This window comes from Myxocyprinus asiaticus, chromosome 34 (assembly GCF_019703515.2).
Source record: "Myxocyprinus asiaticus isolate MX2 ecotype Aquarium Trade chromosome 34, UBuf_Myxa_2, whole genome shotgun sequence".
NCBI classification, from domain to species: domain Eukaryota; kingdom Metazoa; phylum Chordata; class Actinopteri; order Cypriniformes; family Catostomidae; genus Myxocyprinus; species Myxocyprinus asiaticus.
Genome location: NC_059377.1, coordinates 16,335,988 through 16,353,798, shown reverse-complemented (window position 1 = coordinate 16,353,798; position 17,811 = coordinate 16,335,988). Strand labels below are relative to the sequence as shown.

At 39.4% G+C, this 17,811-nt stretch overlaps 1 protein-coding gene across 2 annotated transcripts in view; it reads left to right on the top strand.

The window, feature by feature from the left end:
• The window catches only part of LOC127425173 (N-terminal EF-hand calcium-binding protein 1-like), a 70,837-nt gene continuing 53,026 nt past the window's right edge, over positions 1 to 17,811 (top strand). For both annotated transcript variants that reach the window (XM_051670872.1, XM_051670871.1), the window contains exons 1-3: positions 1 to 185; positions 1,386 to 1,410; positions 3,900 to 4,008. In XM_051670872.1, coding sequence (XP_051526832.1) covers positions 33 to 185; positions 1,386 to 1,410; positions 3,900 to 4,008 — 287 coding nt within the window. In that variant the 5' untranslated portion in view covers positions 1 to 32. The remainder of the gene's footprint in view (positions 186 to 1,385; positions 1,411 to 3,899; positions 4,009 to 17,811) is intronic.

The window sequence follows — 17,811 nt, the reverse complement described above, 5'->3', positions numbered from 1 at the left end:
CATAGTGCAGATCTCGCGCTCATTCTGCTTGCATGCGCAGTTGTGTGGCTGATTTAGGGTTTACGATACTAAACAAAAATTCATCACAAGGAATAAATATGGATTGCTCTGAAGAGGTGCAGTCACTGTCAGATGAAGCCAGTACACCCATGGAGTTAAAGAAAGGAATGTCAATATTTTTGGATGTAAGTATTTTTTACGAATTATTATTATTATTATTATTATTATTATTATTATTATTTTAATCCTGTATCACCATAATAGTACCAAATAATTGTTTCGAACGATAAAAGTAAAACAGAGAGGTTAAAGAAGCGAAATATTTCAAAGAACCTGTTGAAAAATCTCTCACCATTTCCCGAATTTTGATAATTTGCTCATTAACAATCTATTAACATAATCGGAATCCATGTGTTACATGATTTAACATTTAAATCTTATCTATCTATATATGGAACTAGTTGGACATCTGTTTCGTGGATCAGATGTTTTCCTTTAATTATTGATTAACTGATGAATTGATTAATGTTGTGTCTGTAGGTATCGGTGATATATATCTGTAGGTATATGGCTATATGTTTAAAGTAATGTTGTAATTCTGTCTAGCTGTCTTTCATAAAACTGTATTGACTGATGAATATATCTGATTCAAAATTTGGTTGGAATATGAACTGATCTCTGGTCTTGGTTGGCTCTTGAAGTGATGTTAAGGTAATGTGAGACTAGCATCCTCCATAGATATTCACGTTTGACTTATGTAATGCTCTGAGACCAGTGCATTCATCATATAGATTCATGCGTATTTAAAAGAACCGTGCATTTTGTTAATTTGTTGCCTTGTTTAAAAAAATTGATTATTAAAATAGTAAAAAATACAGTAAATAATACAGTCTCTTTTCTGCTTTACAATGGATGCTGGTCATCTTTAACCACAATGAGATTCTCACTTAAAGACCAGTTGTAAGTGAGGTTTCAGTTCCTAAATAAATGGTAGTATGCAGTTTAAAAAGCTTCCTTGGGTAAATGAGGTGTTTACAGTTAATTATGATTCCGTTCCTTGACAAAGTGGTGGCATAGTTTTTTCCCTCACTCCTCTAATGAGGAGGCTAAATTCAGCATAGTCTTGGCATGCCTATCAGAGGACCATATTTAGAGTGTGAATATTCTTGCTGTGAATTGGGACCTTATCTACCAGACCGCCACAGTGTGCCTGAGCTTAGACTGGGTGTTCAAAGTCAACATAGCCATCATCACTTTTTCTTTCATCTCTGCTTTTTTAGGGCCGACCTAAATAATTTAGAGCGAGCATCCCTTTACATGATAAACACTGCATCATTTTTCCATAGCCTTTGTTTATGTACTCATATTCTCCTATTTGCTTTCAGATATTGAGAAGAGCTGACAAAAATGGTAAGTTCACCTGCATAATAAACTGTATTATAGACTAGTGCACATTATTTATGGTGTTTCCATATGTTTCATTGGGTTTTCCCTTGCCAGCCAATGCTGTTGCTCTGTTGTCATGGAAATACTAGACTGTCCATACGTTTTTTAATTATAGTCAATATTTTAGTAGGGTGACACCAAACAAATGTCACCGTGCTCCTCCCCATTGCCCTCTTCCCATGCTTTGGTTTTTGCCACCGTGGACTGGTGCTAAACTTCTTGATATAAGTAAAATTCAGATTTAACTTTGAGCACTGTTTTTTGAAGTTCAGTTCATGCCTTGTAAATTCAAATTCAATACTTTTGCTTCTCTCGGTCAGCTTACATGGTAATTATATATATTATTTTGTCTTAACTTTGTTATTTAAGGATATTAAGTCTGAGAAGCATTGAAACACAAATCCATCTAATTTTAAATTACAGAGACAGTTTACTCAGACTAACGGAAAATGTAACAATGATTGTTACATTGTAATTACATTATGTGTATATATATATATATATATACATGGTTGGGAGTGTTACTTTTGAAATGTATTCCACTACAGTTTACAGAATACATGCTGTAAGATTACTCAAGGTCAGTAATGTATTCTAAATACTTTGGATTACTTCAGCACTGGTAGATTTTTTCACTTGTTTTGACTATAAAAACTCTGTCAGTACAGTAAGACAAAATACACATGTTAAAAATACATTCTCTGAAAAACCTAAATATCTTATACAGTGTTGTTTCTAAAACAATATAAATCAAACTGATCTTGTTTTAAGGATTTTTAGATATTTGTACAGGAAAACAATACAAAAATTATTATCAAGAATATGATTTTTGCCCTAATATCAAAGGTCTTACTAGAAAAAAAGAAATTATGATCCAAAGTGAACTTTCTTGATAAAAAATATGATTGTGCCTGGTAACGTGTGCATGTAAAATGGCTAGAAATAGTATTTTAGTTTAGCGTAAAGCTGACAATTTACACAAGGTTCATTTCTGTTTCTTCTGCTCCAAACTTACTTCAAACTTACTTCTCTGTCTGTTCGTATGAATGTAACACATCATAAGAAAGTGTTTCACCGCTGTTCAAATGCACTTTGGATCGTATAATTTATATGTATAAATGTTTTCCATCTGAAAGGACTAAATATTAAATGAAACAAATGACAATAAAATGCAAAGTAATCTCTTCAGTAATCAAAATACTTTTTGAATGTAACTGTATTCTAATTACCAATGATTTAAATTGTAACTGTAGTGGAATACAGTTATTTATATTTGGTATTTTAAATATGTTATCCCGTTACATGTATTCCGTTACTCCCCAACCCTGTGTGTGTGTGTATATACAGTATATATATATATATATTTATTTATTTTTTATTTTTTTTTCAGCACAAATCAATATATATTTAAAGGCTATCAGGCCCAAACACGTGCAGATATTCACCTTCATTTGCGTTCACTTTTCTTCTTCCTTCTTAGATTTTTGTACTGCATTTTTTCCATATAATGAATTAGGTGTGTATCACGCAGCATGTGCAGCAATACATTTCTTCTATTTTAAGGATAGCTTGGCATGACTCACCTGTCACTGTTTGTATAAAAAGCTCTGGGCATCCACACAAACTAACACAAACCTCAGCCCTGTTACAAACATTCTCTTGTAGCATCTGTGTGTGTTTGTGCTGTTCACCTGAGATCCGAGATGCACAAGCTGCATTGCCATAGTCTAAAGCAGTGTCAAAAATTTACTTTTTAGTAAACGGCAATTTTTCAGAGGAAGTTTTATATTTATAAGGGCATATCTTTGTTTCGAACCATATGAACTGTGTGTGTGTCGTCCATTCATGTCAAATACTTTTGACTCAGTGGAATTAATGAACTGAAATAAATTGTCATTCTGAACTATTATGACTGCTACTTATTGAATCCAGTCAACATAAAAGTATAGTAGCTGTAAATAATTGACAAGATATCAATATCAATATTATACAGCTCTCTATACTTTCTGCTGTCATTGGTAGATTGTATATACAGATGGTGTTGGGAGTGTTTTCTTCACATTCTCCTTCAAAAATACTCTGAGAAAGTGATTCCAGATTTCTGAGAGCTACAGATCCCTTAAGTGCCTGCAGAGGCACCAACCCAAACTAGATAGGCCTAGAATAGAATATTATAAAATAGATTAAATGTTAAACAGCTAAAATTTGAAATACCACCACTCACATATTTTGAATACCTAAATTTTTTGCCATATCTCCATTTTGGCATTTATGCTCCAGGACCTGGTTAATTTCTGATCCTGGTCTTAAGGATGATGAACTTCACTTCCTTTTTCATTTATACATGCAACCAGTGATGCATGCAACACTTTACTAATTAAATATGCAAAACTATTCTGAATTAGATGTTTTTAAGGCAACTTTCTTCTGTAACCACATTTTTATCTCAATAGATGATGGGAAGCTGTCCTTTGATGAGTTTAAGGCTTATTTCTCAGATGGCGTTCTGTCAGGAGATGAATTGAAGGAGCTTTTCCATACGATTGATACTCATAACACAGAGTAAGTATTGCTGAGTACCTTACTATATTTGCAGCCTGGTCTCATGAACATTACGTGACTGTGGCAAAATGTTTTGCAAAAAGAAATGATGTGCTTCATTACATGTTTAGCTGCAATTTCCTAGTGAAATGTGCAGCAGGGGATGCCAAAAGCAAGTGAAATGGTGTCGTAATCAGTCGAGGTTTTTCAGGTGAATATTAGTCGGTGGTTTTAATGAGTAACATGTACCTCCCTAACCTAAAACTTTAGCCTAAACCTAACCAATAGTGTTTTAAAAAAGTAAATGAGAGGTGAAATAACAGACATCCTTAACTTAAACCTAACTGATAGTGCTGTAAAATGAAATAAGCATAAAAGCACATTTTTGAAGCAACCACATCATCTCATGTCACTTCTATGAAACTTCCATCTCGTGTCAGTTTGCATGCTTGATTGGTCTCGAGACGTGGTCTTCTGAGTCCAAAGTCCAACACTCTATCAGGTGAGCTACCGTACAAACTAATCTTGATGGAATATGTGTGAAAATGAAGGTGGGTCTGTAATACAAGCGTTAAAGTGTTAAAGTTTTTCAAGTGTGTTTCGCTATCATAACATAGCAGTGTATGAGTAATAGAGCTAAAAATAAGTGTTAATAAAGTCATAATCAGCAGCTGTAGTCGTGATTTGTGTGAAAGTGAATAAAGATCACAGTTGTTAGTGCCTCTAGTGTTCATTTCACCAGGAAACTGCAAAGAAATGAAGAATTTGGCACGTAAAAGTCAGTTTGCTAAAATTTTGTTTTAGTAACATTCATTCTATTGTACTGGGTTGTATATTTGTTATATGATTTATCCACACAAAAAGCATTCATTTCTAAGTTATTAACCATGCAAGAGTGGCTTAAAGGGATAGTTCACCAAAATATATTAAATGCCATAATTTACTCACCCTCATGTTGTTGCAAACCCATATGACTTTCCCTTTTCCATGAAACACAAAAGATGTTAGACAGAATGTTAGCCTCAGTCACCATCCACTCTCATTGCTTTCCACAAAATGAAAGTGAGTGGTCGCAGGCAGGGGTGGTTCTGGGGGACCCCGTGTCAAGAGGCCTGGCCCCCCTAGTGGCCCCCACTAAATTGGAGTGGTAGAATGGTAAGAGTGGTATTCTCATTTTCCATCTTACTGAGAGTTCAGTGACCCCACATCATAATAAATAGACCAAACAAATTATATTTAAACAAAACATCAATGCATTATGACTGCATAATAATACTTGGTGGGGTAAAGTTTAATTTAAGTCAAATATTTATTAAATATTCTCTTATTGTTTATAAGAGATCGTCTAAAATGTCCGCACACTGTGTTAAGACATCACCGTTGTCCAAGTGTTCAATGCGACTGCCTTGCATGTTCTGTCTTAAACACTTTTTAAAAAGAAATTTACACATTCTAAAGACTGTAAATTGTATGCATAACTTACACTTTAATTGGATTAATTAATTAATTAATAATTGGACACCTCTGACATTTTAGTGTTGTAGGTGGAATTTTCAGATGGTCCCTTACAAGAGCTAGTTAATGAAAGCCCATCAGTGTATTTTTAGGCAGAATTCTCCAGCTACAACAAGCGTTGACCGTTTGAGTTCTACGTTTTATGCCTGTGTGATATAGTCATATATTCTTTAACCTAATTGTGCTAATGATATCGTTGAAAAGTACGGGTGGGAGAAAACAAATGTCAAACGAATAACGAGCCAACAACATCTGGAGATAAGGTAGAAGCTCAGCATTAGTTTCGCATCTTTGGAACTGTCAGCTCCAGTTTCAGTTCTACTTCATGTGGATTATACGTGCTGGTGTAAATGTAGGTGTAATATAAGTTACTTTTATAGCACAATTTCCCACGTTATTATCACGAAACCCATCTGGATCTGATTTTCTGCCTTACTGAATGCACCTGAGCCAAACTCATTAGAGATCGCTCTTATTTGGCAAGCATTCATTATAATTTTTTTTTTTAATGTATACAGCTGTCGGGTTTTCATTTCTGGAACAACATACAGTATACACTTATGTTAATTATAATGAGGTATTTCTTTCCACTTTAATTTAATGTTTTGCACTGTACAATGCAGAAACAAGACAAATATAGTGCAACAAGTTTGGCAAAATAAACAATGAAGCGACTCTGATGAAACAGCACGCAGGAACAAATGTAAAGAAACAGGTATGAAGAAACAGCAGCTAGTGTTATACAGGGCCAGACCGCACCTGCAATTGCAAATTTATTATGAATTCACTTAAAACATACAATTGGAACCCTTATAAACCACCCCACTAAATCCTAAATAAATGCCTTTCCTTCAGTGAGAAATGCTCTTATACACTAAGCTCACCACATCAACGCACTTCAACCTAATAATATATACAAATTAATATTGGTACTGTTGGGAATAAAAAGCAAATGCGCAACTAACCAGGAGAGAGAGAACAAAGCTTCAGACTTCATCATGCTGCTTCTCTTGCAAACGAAATGCAAGAGAAGCACTAAATAGTTTACAGGCAGTAGTGTAGTCTAGGGCACTGGTTCCCAACCTTGTTCCTGGAGGCCCCCCAACAATGCACATTTTGCATATCTCCCTTATCTGACACACCCAGTTCAGGTCTTGGTGTCTCTACCAACGAGTTGATAAGTTGAATCAGGTGTGTTTGATTAGGGAGATATCCAAAATGTGTAGTGTTGGGGGGCCTCCAGGAACAGGGTTGGGAACCACTGGTCTAGGGCATACGCAGAGTATGTCCACTTATCTTTCTTAGGATTTTGCACAAGCCCACCTGAAATAATTGGTGATACTGCCAGAACAACGAATAGTCTTTTGACATGGAACTTTTTAAATCTACTAACGTGATGCCACAGCACCGTTGAGTGAATTGTGTATATATAAGTGTACAGATATTCTCTCTAAACGCGCACGGAGCCATGGGAGCACAAAACAGACAGTCCGACTAAGCTGATCCACCAGTCAGAATATTCATTTCAGATGTGATTGGATATTTGCTAACCAATAATATTTTCCATTCTTACTGTATGTAGGCTGTATATGGTAATACAAGATAACGTGTTAACGTGAACATTACTACACTCATATTTGCTACAATACAATTAGTTTATTAGTTAAAATAATAATAAAGTATTAACAATTTTCATAGTATCCTAATAAACCATAATAATGATTAAAAAAACACATTAAAGCCATCATATTGGTCACTTATAATTTCGATGCATGCAAGTTTTTTAAACTCATAGTAATTGAGATACATGCATTTAAAAATTCACTTGTTACACTGGACATAAAATAATTTTAAAGAAATGGTGACCATTTACAAGACCTGTACATGTTGATTATAGCCTACTGATTAAATTCTAACCTAAAATCATGATGTTGCCTATCATTCATTTTACTGCATTAGTCATTCTAAAGTTCTAAAGAACAGTTCTAAAGAACAGCATGACAACATGGCTTAAAGTATTGACTTATTGAAACATTTGTCATAAACTTGTTTGTTTATATATTTTAATATTAAATTTTTTACCCAAATTTGGTGAATCTTTGGTTGTCTTTAAAAACTTGCATGTCCGCAAATATTAAAACAGCAAATTATGTTTTATTTGTGTACAGGGGACATTTAAGGTATAATCCAGTTGCCCTCCCGCCCCCCCCCCACTGTCTGTGCAGTCTGTAATGTTTATGTGGATTTAGAGGGAGTACAGATCGCTGAATGTTCCTCACTCTGGCTTACCCAGCAGCCACTTGGTCCTGTTGATGTCATACAGCTCTGTTAGTAACATCCATAAGGGCGAGGGTGCTTTCTCTCTCGAACACGAAGCACTCATGTCAAACTGATGCTTATCTTGCTTCTGGCTTGTCAGGCACATCAGTGGTCCATGTTGTGAGAGTGTGTGTTTGTGTGTAAGAGAGAAAGAGGCATAAGGTTTTAAAAGTTTGATTTCTCTTTATATGGAGCTTCTTTGATGAAAATATAAGGGTATTAGAAATAATAATATAATAATAATCCCAAAAAGGATTATTTTGTAAGAGGTGAAATTATAAACACATGCTTCTTTTTACATTATCGGTAGACTTAGAAGTAACAAAGTAATACTGGCTTACCGAAGCAAGATGTATGATTTTTCTTCTTGAAAAATGCATATGTACTATTTAGGAATATATCTAAGGAGATATCCATATTTTAATATTTATGTGTTGCATTTAAATATCCTCTTTCCAGATTAATTTAAGTTTAGCAACTATGTGTGGCATATGTGATAAGGAGTAGATCTTTATCTTGCTTTCACCTCCTCCCCGAATAATTCCATGTCACTTAAGTCATCTTGGTTTCCATAGCAGCAGCTCTCCTGGCTGGTGCATGGTCCCTTTGTAGTAGATGTTTGATGGGAATGTACTTGTGATTTTATTTTCCATTCATTGTGTGGCTGGGGCAGATTTGGTTTTGATGTAGGTTTTAAAAAAAAAATCACTATCCTGTACCAACAAAATGGTCGGCTCTTCCCTTTAACACAAGCATAATATTGTTTTGGGTCAAGCAGTTATTTATCCTGACAGAGAGTAAAGATAAAGTGATAGTAAACCTAATTCTTTTTCTCCAGAAAAAGTCCACATAACCTGTTTTACTCTGATACAAGCCAAACTACATATTGCCCACTTATCATGCAGAGCATTCACTTAATATAGGGCAAAACATACAACACTTCTGTGGATTGGAGAGTTTGACATTTATTAACATGTTTTGACACGAGGGCCTTTATCAGGGTTAAAAGAACATAAGTTGCAAGAAATATTATAAATAGAAACTGAAACAAATTTGAAATTAATTATGTGGGATGATGTGTGCATATGTTTATCTCCCTCCCCTGGCACCTGTTTTAACCCCCCTTTGAATGGCGCCCCAATGAATTCCATACATTGCATATACATATAGTTTTTGCGCCTCTTATCATAAGTACTCAAATAGTAAGATATTGTTTGATTTTACATTATATTAAACAAGCTGACAGATAAAAGAAGTTTTTACAGTATCAAATCACAGATCAGTTCATGGTTTACCACAGTCCTTTGGTCACAGCCAGAGAAGGCATGATTAAAAAAGATAATATCAACATGATTAAAAAATTACATCTCATAAGTATCTTAACCCATAGATGATAAAGAAAATAAAAGATAACAAGACAATAAAAATAAGAATAAAAATAAAATTTATGCCAGTTATTTTTTTTAATCTTATCTGCTTTTCTGGATCGAATTCAACAACGCTTAAATTGACAACTTCTAGGTTCTCCATTACTTGGTTGTGTTGTCTCTTTAATGGAAATATACCCTGAAAAGAACCTATCAATTAGGTTTAAACTATTACCGAACACGAAATATAAAACAAGAAAGGATCAGTAAGCTATAAAGAGATGTTCATCAAAAACCACGGCTGCTACTCCCATTTCCAGGATCCGACTAATGGGACAAAGATAATTCTTTCTGCATCTGCAGCTCAAATCGAAAGAACATCTCATGAGACTCACCAGCAATTAGTCAACAGAATAAGGAATAGAAGATGAAAACTCACCTCTATATCTTTGAGCCTTGCTCAAAACTAAAAAAAAAATATTTCAGTCTATTTTTAAGATTTACACATTTCAATTGTATAACAAATTTCCATTAAACTGATGCGAGTAATCTTACAAAAATAATTAAAAAAAAAATAATAATAATTAATAAAACTTACATTTTGAATTGTATTATTTTATTTATTTAAGTTTTAATAATTTCATTTTGTTAAAGATAATTCAGTTTGATGGAAATTTGTTATACAATTGAAATCTTTGACAATATTTTGAGTGTTTAGTAAACATTTCCACACAATGAAATGCCATTTTGTTTTTATGGATTTGATCTAATCTTGCAGTATGAACTTAAATGTATTTTGTCTGTCTACTGGATAAAAATATTTCAAATTCATAATTTTATGCAATGTTGAGGTAATGTTATTTGCACCTTTTCCCCCTTTTTTTGTCAAAAATATGTCATTGCAAATGTACTGCTGTAAAAAATCCAATTGAATTTTGTCATATAAACTACACTTTAAAAGTTGATTGAAATATCTGATGTAAAAATGTTTTAGATTACTTAAAAAAATCAATAAAGTCAAATTTTATGCCATTTAAGTCAGAGCAATTTAAATGTTTAAATAGTGAGTACATACAATGTCAAGTTTGGTGGTGAAGGTAGAACTTACAGGCTTTTGAGAAGGCATTTCAACTCTTTAAGGATGTTATCAGTCATAAACATCTGTTAAAGTCATGTAAAGGTCTTGAAAATTCATGGATCAAAATCTGTGGGAACCTTGTAAGGCTAAGCACTATGAATTTCATGTTGCATCTGATACTGAGCATGCCCACTTGAGAAGTATTGTGGCAGAAGACAATACCCACAATCCCTTGCGCTTGAATTTATTTAAGTGTGTTTGGTCAAAGCATTCTGAATTATGATGACACGTAAATAATTTGTAAATAATCTGGTTCAATTATTTTTCTTTTTGAGTCAACATTTTAATTACATTGAGTATAATAGGATCTAGAGTTGCCTGTGGTTTAAGGTACTTATGTGATTTAATTTTTTTATCATGTTGATGTTTTCTAGGAATTCTCATTTCAGCCTTCTCTGGCTGTGACCAAAGAATTGTGGTAAACCATGAATGGATCTGTGATTTGATGGTGGATTGGGCACATTTATATACAGTAAAATCTGTCTGTCAGCTTGTTAGACAGGATGGCACTCTCAGTCATTTTCATAGTCATATCAAATAAGTATCTTACTGTTTGAGAACTTCTGACCAGAGGCACAAAAACGTCTAGGTTACTGTTGTAACCTCCGTTCCCTGATGGAGGGAACGAGATGTTGTGTCGATGTAGTGACACTAGGGGTCGCCCTTGGGAGCCCCAAACACCTCTAATCTTTGAGAAAAGGCCAATGAGAATTGGCGAGTGGAATGTGCATGCCACTCCCCCGGACATACGGGTATAAAAGGAGCTGGCTCGCAACCACTCATTCAGGTTTTGTGCTGAGGAGCCGAGACAAGGTCCCGGCCATTTCAGTGGATAGTTCCGTGTTGTGGCAAGAGGGACACAACGTCTACACAATGTGTGCCACGGCGCCATGCCCATCTCGGGACTCGAGTCTGAAGCCAGTGCTGAAGTGGTCTCATATGCATCAACCCGAGTGGCGTGACCACCGCCGAGGATGCCATATGCCCCAGGAGCCTCTGAAAGTTTTTCAGTGGAACCGCTGTCTTCCGCCTGAATGACTTCAGGCAGTTCAGCACCAACTATCATTGAGACCGAGTCTAACTCCATGCTGAGAAAAGAGAAGCTCTGAACCGGGGAGAGCTTGCTCTTTTCCCAGTTGACCCGAAGCCCTAGACGGCTGAGGTACCTGAGCACCAGGTCCCTGTGTGTGCTCAGCAACTCTTGAGAGTGCTCTAGAATCAGCCAGTCATCGTGGTAGTTGAGTATGTGGACGCCCACTTCCCTTAACGGGGCAAGAGCTGCCTCTGCGACCTTCGTGAAGACACGAGGGTACAGGGACAGGCCGAAAGGGAGGACCTTGTACTGATACGCCTGGCCGTGGAAAGCAAACCGTAGGAAGGGTCTGTGATGAGGTAAAACCGAGACGTGAAAGTACGCATCCTTCAGGTCTACCGCCAGGAACCAATCTTGATGCCAGACGCACACCAAAATGTGCTTCTGCATCAGCATCTTGAATGGGAGTCTGTGTAAGGCCCGGTTCAAAACTCGCAGGACCAAGATTGGCCTCAACCCACCGCCTTTCTTTGGCATGATGAAGTAAGGGCTGTAGAACCCTTTCCTCATCTCGGCTGGAGGGACAGGCTCTATCTCCGCACGCAGGGTGGCGGCGTTCTCGCCCTGCACCGAGGTGAAGCAGACGCCGCTGAATCGGGGTGGGCGCCTGGCGAACTGAATCACGTAACCGAGTCGGATGGTCCTGGCCAGCCACTGCGACAGGTTGGAAAGCGCTAACCATGTGTCCAAGCCCCAGGCGAGGGGCACTAAGGGGACAATCACGTCTAATGTACCTGTGGGTGGGGCCTCGCAGTGGGGGGGAGCAGGGGACACCACATTGAGGAGCCTTGCTTTGTCTCGAACTCGTGGCTGTGCTGAGGGGGCCCTCGAAGTACTTCCCTTGCTCCATGTACCTGGCATCGGGGGGGTCGGCGACGGGGGAGGAGAGACTTCAAACATGGTCAAGTAGTAGATTGGAGTAGAAAAAATGTGTATCTGCAGTGGGCGAGCGATCTAGAAAAAACCCTTTTTCATGATCAAAACATGGATTCTTTTCACAAAATTAATCATAAAATACAATTACAGAGGGTAACAGGTGCATATTATGGCCATGTGTCCTAAGGGTCAGTGAAATGACGCTCATTTTTGTCCTGATCTATAAAATTAAAAATACATAAATACAATTCACACAAACCATTTACTTGAAAACACCTCCTCTATGATGAATATTTTTCAATTGCTGAGTTTAAAGTCATATTGATATTTTTTCTAGGGCTTAAAGTAAAAAAATGTGATGTGGTGTCCAGCGACAGTAAAAAATAAAAATAAAAAAAAGTCAAAGTCTCATTAAAATTTTACATTCCTAAAAAAAGAAATGTTGGCATGACTAGTGCAGAATAATATTTTATTGTTATTTCTTAAAAAATAAACTGTGAAACAATTGTTTTAAAATATGATTCAAATTTTAAAGCGCTTTTTGTCCACCAAATCAAAATCTTTGGGTTTAACCAACACGTAGGTAGCCATTTTTTTGTTTAAGTTGATCATAAAAACTATAAAACACAGTAAAATAGTGAATATTTAGTCAGTATTTAGTTTGCTGAGATAAACATTGGTACTGTTCATGCACAAATGAACAAATGATTCAATGAACAAAAAAGCTCAATGTGGGTGTCCAACCAAATTGGTATCAGAAAAAGAGAGAAAAGTCGGCACACCACGGCTCCAAAATTAGAAAATGTTATTTTAATGTTCTCACCTAAGGTGACATTTTGAGTCCACGGCTCTTCATCAGACAATAAAACCATTCAAAGGTGTATAATGTATATATATATATATACATACACATACATATATAAATTCAAAGTGCAAATAAAGATGTTACTGAAAAAAAAAGTTAAAACAACATAACCCAAAATACAAATATGTAAAGTAAAATAAACAAGTATGAATAACATAAACAAAATATATACAAAAACAATCAAAATCCAGAGGCATTAGGTTAAGATACCAGCATAATACCATCAGGACATGGGGCAAAGGAAAAGTCACGTTGAAATATTACGTAAAGGTGAAAACCCAATCAATGCACAAATTAATGTCCTTGTTGGACTTGGCTAATTGAAAGGAAACATGGCCCCAACAAGAGAGTTGCCAGTTGAAACAATGGAAAGGATTATAAAAAACACGAAGGTAATCCAACACGTAGTGTGGCAAAAGTTGGTTGTTCTTAGTCAGCTGTCTAAAATTTGGTGCAAGTATATACAAAATGGGAAGGTTATAAAAGGAAAACATATGGGTAGACCAAGGCAGACGTCAAAGTGTCAGGATAGAAAACACAACGCAATATGCACACAAAAATGCACAGGTGTACATTGACATTTTGGACACTTTTCTCATTCCATTGACAGAAAATAGTATTTTTCAGAATGATATTGCATCTTGCCACAGAGCAAAGAATGTTAAAGCTTTTCTTTGGCATTTCAACTCAATGACATGGCCAGCAAACAGTCCGGATCTCAATCCGATTGAAAATTTATGGTGGAAATTGAAAAAACGTCTTGGTTACTGATGTAGCCTCTTTTCCCTGATGGAGGGAACGAGACGTTGTGTCGATGTAGTGACACTAGGGGTTCGATCTCGAGAGCCCCAATCACCTTTGCTTAAAATTGAAAAGGCCAATGAAAATTGGCAAGTGGATTTTGCATGCCACTCTCTGCCCTGGACATACGGATATAAAAGGAGATTGCATGCATCACTCATTCAGATCTATGCTGAGAAGCCGATAGAGAGTCCCGGCCATGTCAGCAGCCGGTTCAGCACCACAGCAGGAGGGACACAATGTCTCGTTCCCTCCATCAGGGAACAGAGGTTATATCAGTAACCAAGACTTTCCCTGTCTGTCACTCACTCGACGTTGTGTTGATGTAGTGACACTAGGGGTTCCTATAGTAAATGCCACAGGTGCTGGACCGTGTCACGAGGTACGGAAGAGTGGACATGGGTAAGCTGCTGCATGCCTCGCAGTGAGCGCTCAACCACGTCGTGACCTTCAAGCGAGTTAGGTAAGGCATCTCCCTAGTCCCGTTAAGGGGGGTGGAGGCACTTACCCAAGGAGGCTACAGGTGGTGTCTTAATTGATTGCTGTTAAGCAATGTCCCGCCGAGCACTTAATAGTATATATATATTTGGATAACCATTATTATTATTATTATTATTATTATTATTAATACTATAATTATTATATGTATGTGTGTGTATATATATATATATATATATATATATATATATATATATATACAGTGCCTTGCAAAAGTATTCAGACCCCTGACCAATTATCTCATATTACTGAATTACAAATAGTGCATTGAAATTTCATTCTGTTTCACAGGTACGTTAAACGCGATTGTCCCCTTAGTGCCCCTCGCCCGGAGCTTGGATGCATGGCTTGCACTTTCCAACCTGTCGTGGTGGTTGGCCAGGACCATCCAACTCGACTACGCGTTTCAGTTCGCCAGGTGCCCGCCCCGGTTCAGTGGCGTCCGCTTCACTTCGGTGAGGGGCGAGAACGCCGCCACCTTGCGTGCGGAGATCGCGACCCTTCTGCGCAAGGGTGCGATAGAGCCTGTCCCTCCAGCTAAGATGAAGAAAGGGTTTTACAGCCCTTACTTCATCGTACCCAAGAAAGGTGGTGGATTGCGGCCAATTTTGGACCTGCGAGTTCTGAACCGGGCCTTGCACAGACTCCCGTTCAAGATGCTGATGCCAAAGCACATTTTGGCATGTGTGCAGCATCAAGATTGGTTCGCGGCGGTAGACCTGAAGGATGCGTACTTTCACGTCTCGGTTCTTCCTCGACACAGACCCTTCCTACGGTTTGTTTTTGACAGCTGGGCGTATCAGTACAAGGTCCTCCCCTTCGGCCTGTCCCTGTACCCTCGCGTCTTCACGAAAGTCGCAGAGGCAGCTCTTGCCCCGTTAAGGGAAGTGGGTGTCCGCATACTCAACTACCTCAACGACTGGCTGATTCTAGCTCACTCTTGAGAGTTGCTATGCGCACACAGGGACTTCGTGCTCATGCACCTCAGCCGGCTAGGGCTTCGGGTCAACTGGGAAAAGAGCAAGCTCTCCCCGGTTCAGAGCATCTCTTTTATCGGCATGGAGTTAGACTCAGTCTCGATGATAGCGCACCTCAAGAGCGAGTGCGCACGGTCGGTGCTGAACTTCCTGAAGTCATTCAAGCAGAGAACAGCGGTTCCACTGAAACACTTTCAGAGTATCCTGGGGCATATGGCATCCTCGGCGCCGGTCACACCACTAGGGTTGATGCATAAGAGACCGCTTCGGCACTGGCTTCAGACTCGAGTCCCGAGATGGGCATGGCACCACGGCACACATTGCGTGGCCATCACACCGATCTGCCACAACTTTTTGAGCCCTTGGACAGACCTTGCATTTCTACGGGCTGGAGTTCCCCTACAGCAAGTGTCCAGGTGCATCGTCATTACGACAGATGCCTCCAAGTGAGGCTGGATGATGACTGTGTTGGCACATCAACTGCCTCGAATTGCTGGAAGTATTGCTCGCCCTGCGGAGGCTTTTGCCATTGATCCGGGGCAAGCATGTGTTGGTCCGGATGCACAACACAGTGACAGTAGCGTATATAAATCACCAAGGTGGCTTATGCTCACGTCACATGTCGCAACTCGCCCGCCGTTTCCTCCTATGGAGTCATCGGCGACTGAGGTCGCTGCAGGCCACTCACATCCCGGGCAACCTCAATGACACAGCGGACACGCTGTCGCGGCAGGTGACGCTCAGGGGAGAGTGGAGACTCCACCCCCAGGTGGTCCAGCTGATTTGGAGTCGTTCGGCAAAGCACAAGTAGCCCTATTTGACTCCCGAGAAACCTCCCACTGCCCACTCTGGTATTCTCTGACGGGGGCCCCCCTTGGCCCACATGCGCTTGCACACAGCTGGCCCCGGGGGCTGCGCAAGTATGTGTTCCCCCCAGTGAGCCTACTTGCACAGACCCTGTGCAATGTCAGGGAGGATGAGGAGCAGGTCACCCTCGTGACCCCGTATTGGCCCACCCAGACTTGGTTCTCAGACCTCACGCTCCTTGCAACAGCCCCTACCTGGTGAGTTCACCTGAGGAAGGACCTTCTTTCTCAGGGATGGGGCACCATCTGGCACCCATGCCCACACATCTGGAACCTCCACATCTGGCCCTTGGATGGGATGCGGAAGACCTAATTGGCCTACCACCAGCAGTGGTAGACACGATCACTCAGGCCAAAGCTCCCTCCATGAGGTAGCTTTATACCCTGAAGTGGCATCGGTTCGTGAATTGGTGTTCTTCCCGAGCTGAAGACCCTCAGAGATGCACAGTCGGGTCAGTGCTTTCCTTTCTGCAGGAGAGGCTGGAGGAATGGCTGTCCCCCCCACCTTGAAGGTGTATGTGGCCACCATAGCGGCACACCACGATACAGTGGACAGTAAGTCCTTAGGGAAGCACGACCTGATCATCATGTTCCTGAGAGGCACCAGGAGGCTGAATCCTCCTAGGCCACACCTGTTCCCCTCATGGGATCTCTCCGTGGTCTTCCTGGGCCTACGCAGAGCCCCCTTTGAGCTGCTAGAGTCAGTCGAGTTGAAAGCCCTCTCCTTGAAGATGACCCTCCTGATTGCGCTCACCTCCATCAAGAGGGTCGGGGACCTGCATGCATTCTCTGTCAGCGATACATGCCTGGAGTTCAGTCCGGGTGACTCTCACATAATCCTGAGACCCCGGCCGGGCTATGTGCCCAAGGTTCCCACAACCCCCTTCAGGGATCAGGTGGTGAACCTGCAAGCACTTCCGCAGGAGGAGGCAGACCCAGCCCTGTCATTGCTGTGTCGGGTGTGTACTTTGCACATCTACTTGGATCGAACGCAGAGCTTTAGACGCTCTGAGCAGCTCAGAGACATTGTGTCCCCCCTGCCACAATGCTGTACTACCTGCTGAAATGGCTGGGACCCTGTCTCGGCTCCTCAGCACAAAATCTGAATGAGTGGTTGCGAGCCAGCTCCTTTTATACCCGTATGTCCGGGGGAGTGGCATGCAAATTCCACTCGCCAATTCTCATTGGCCTTTTCTCAAAGATCTGAGGTTTTCGGGGCTCTCAAGAGCGACCCCTAGTGTCACTACATCGACACAACATCTCGTTCCCTCCATCAGTGAATGGGGGTTACGACAGTAACCGAGATGTATTATGTTGGGAAATATACATATATATATATATATATATATATATATATATATATATATATATATATATATATATATATATATATATATATACACTATATTGCCAAAAGTATTCGCTCACCCATCCAAATAATTGAATTCAGGTGTTCCAATCACTTCCATGGCCACAGGTGTATAAAATGAAGCACCTAGGCATGCAGAC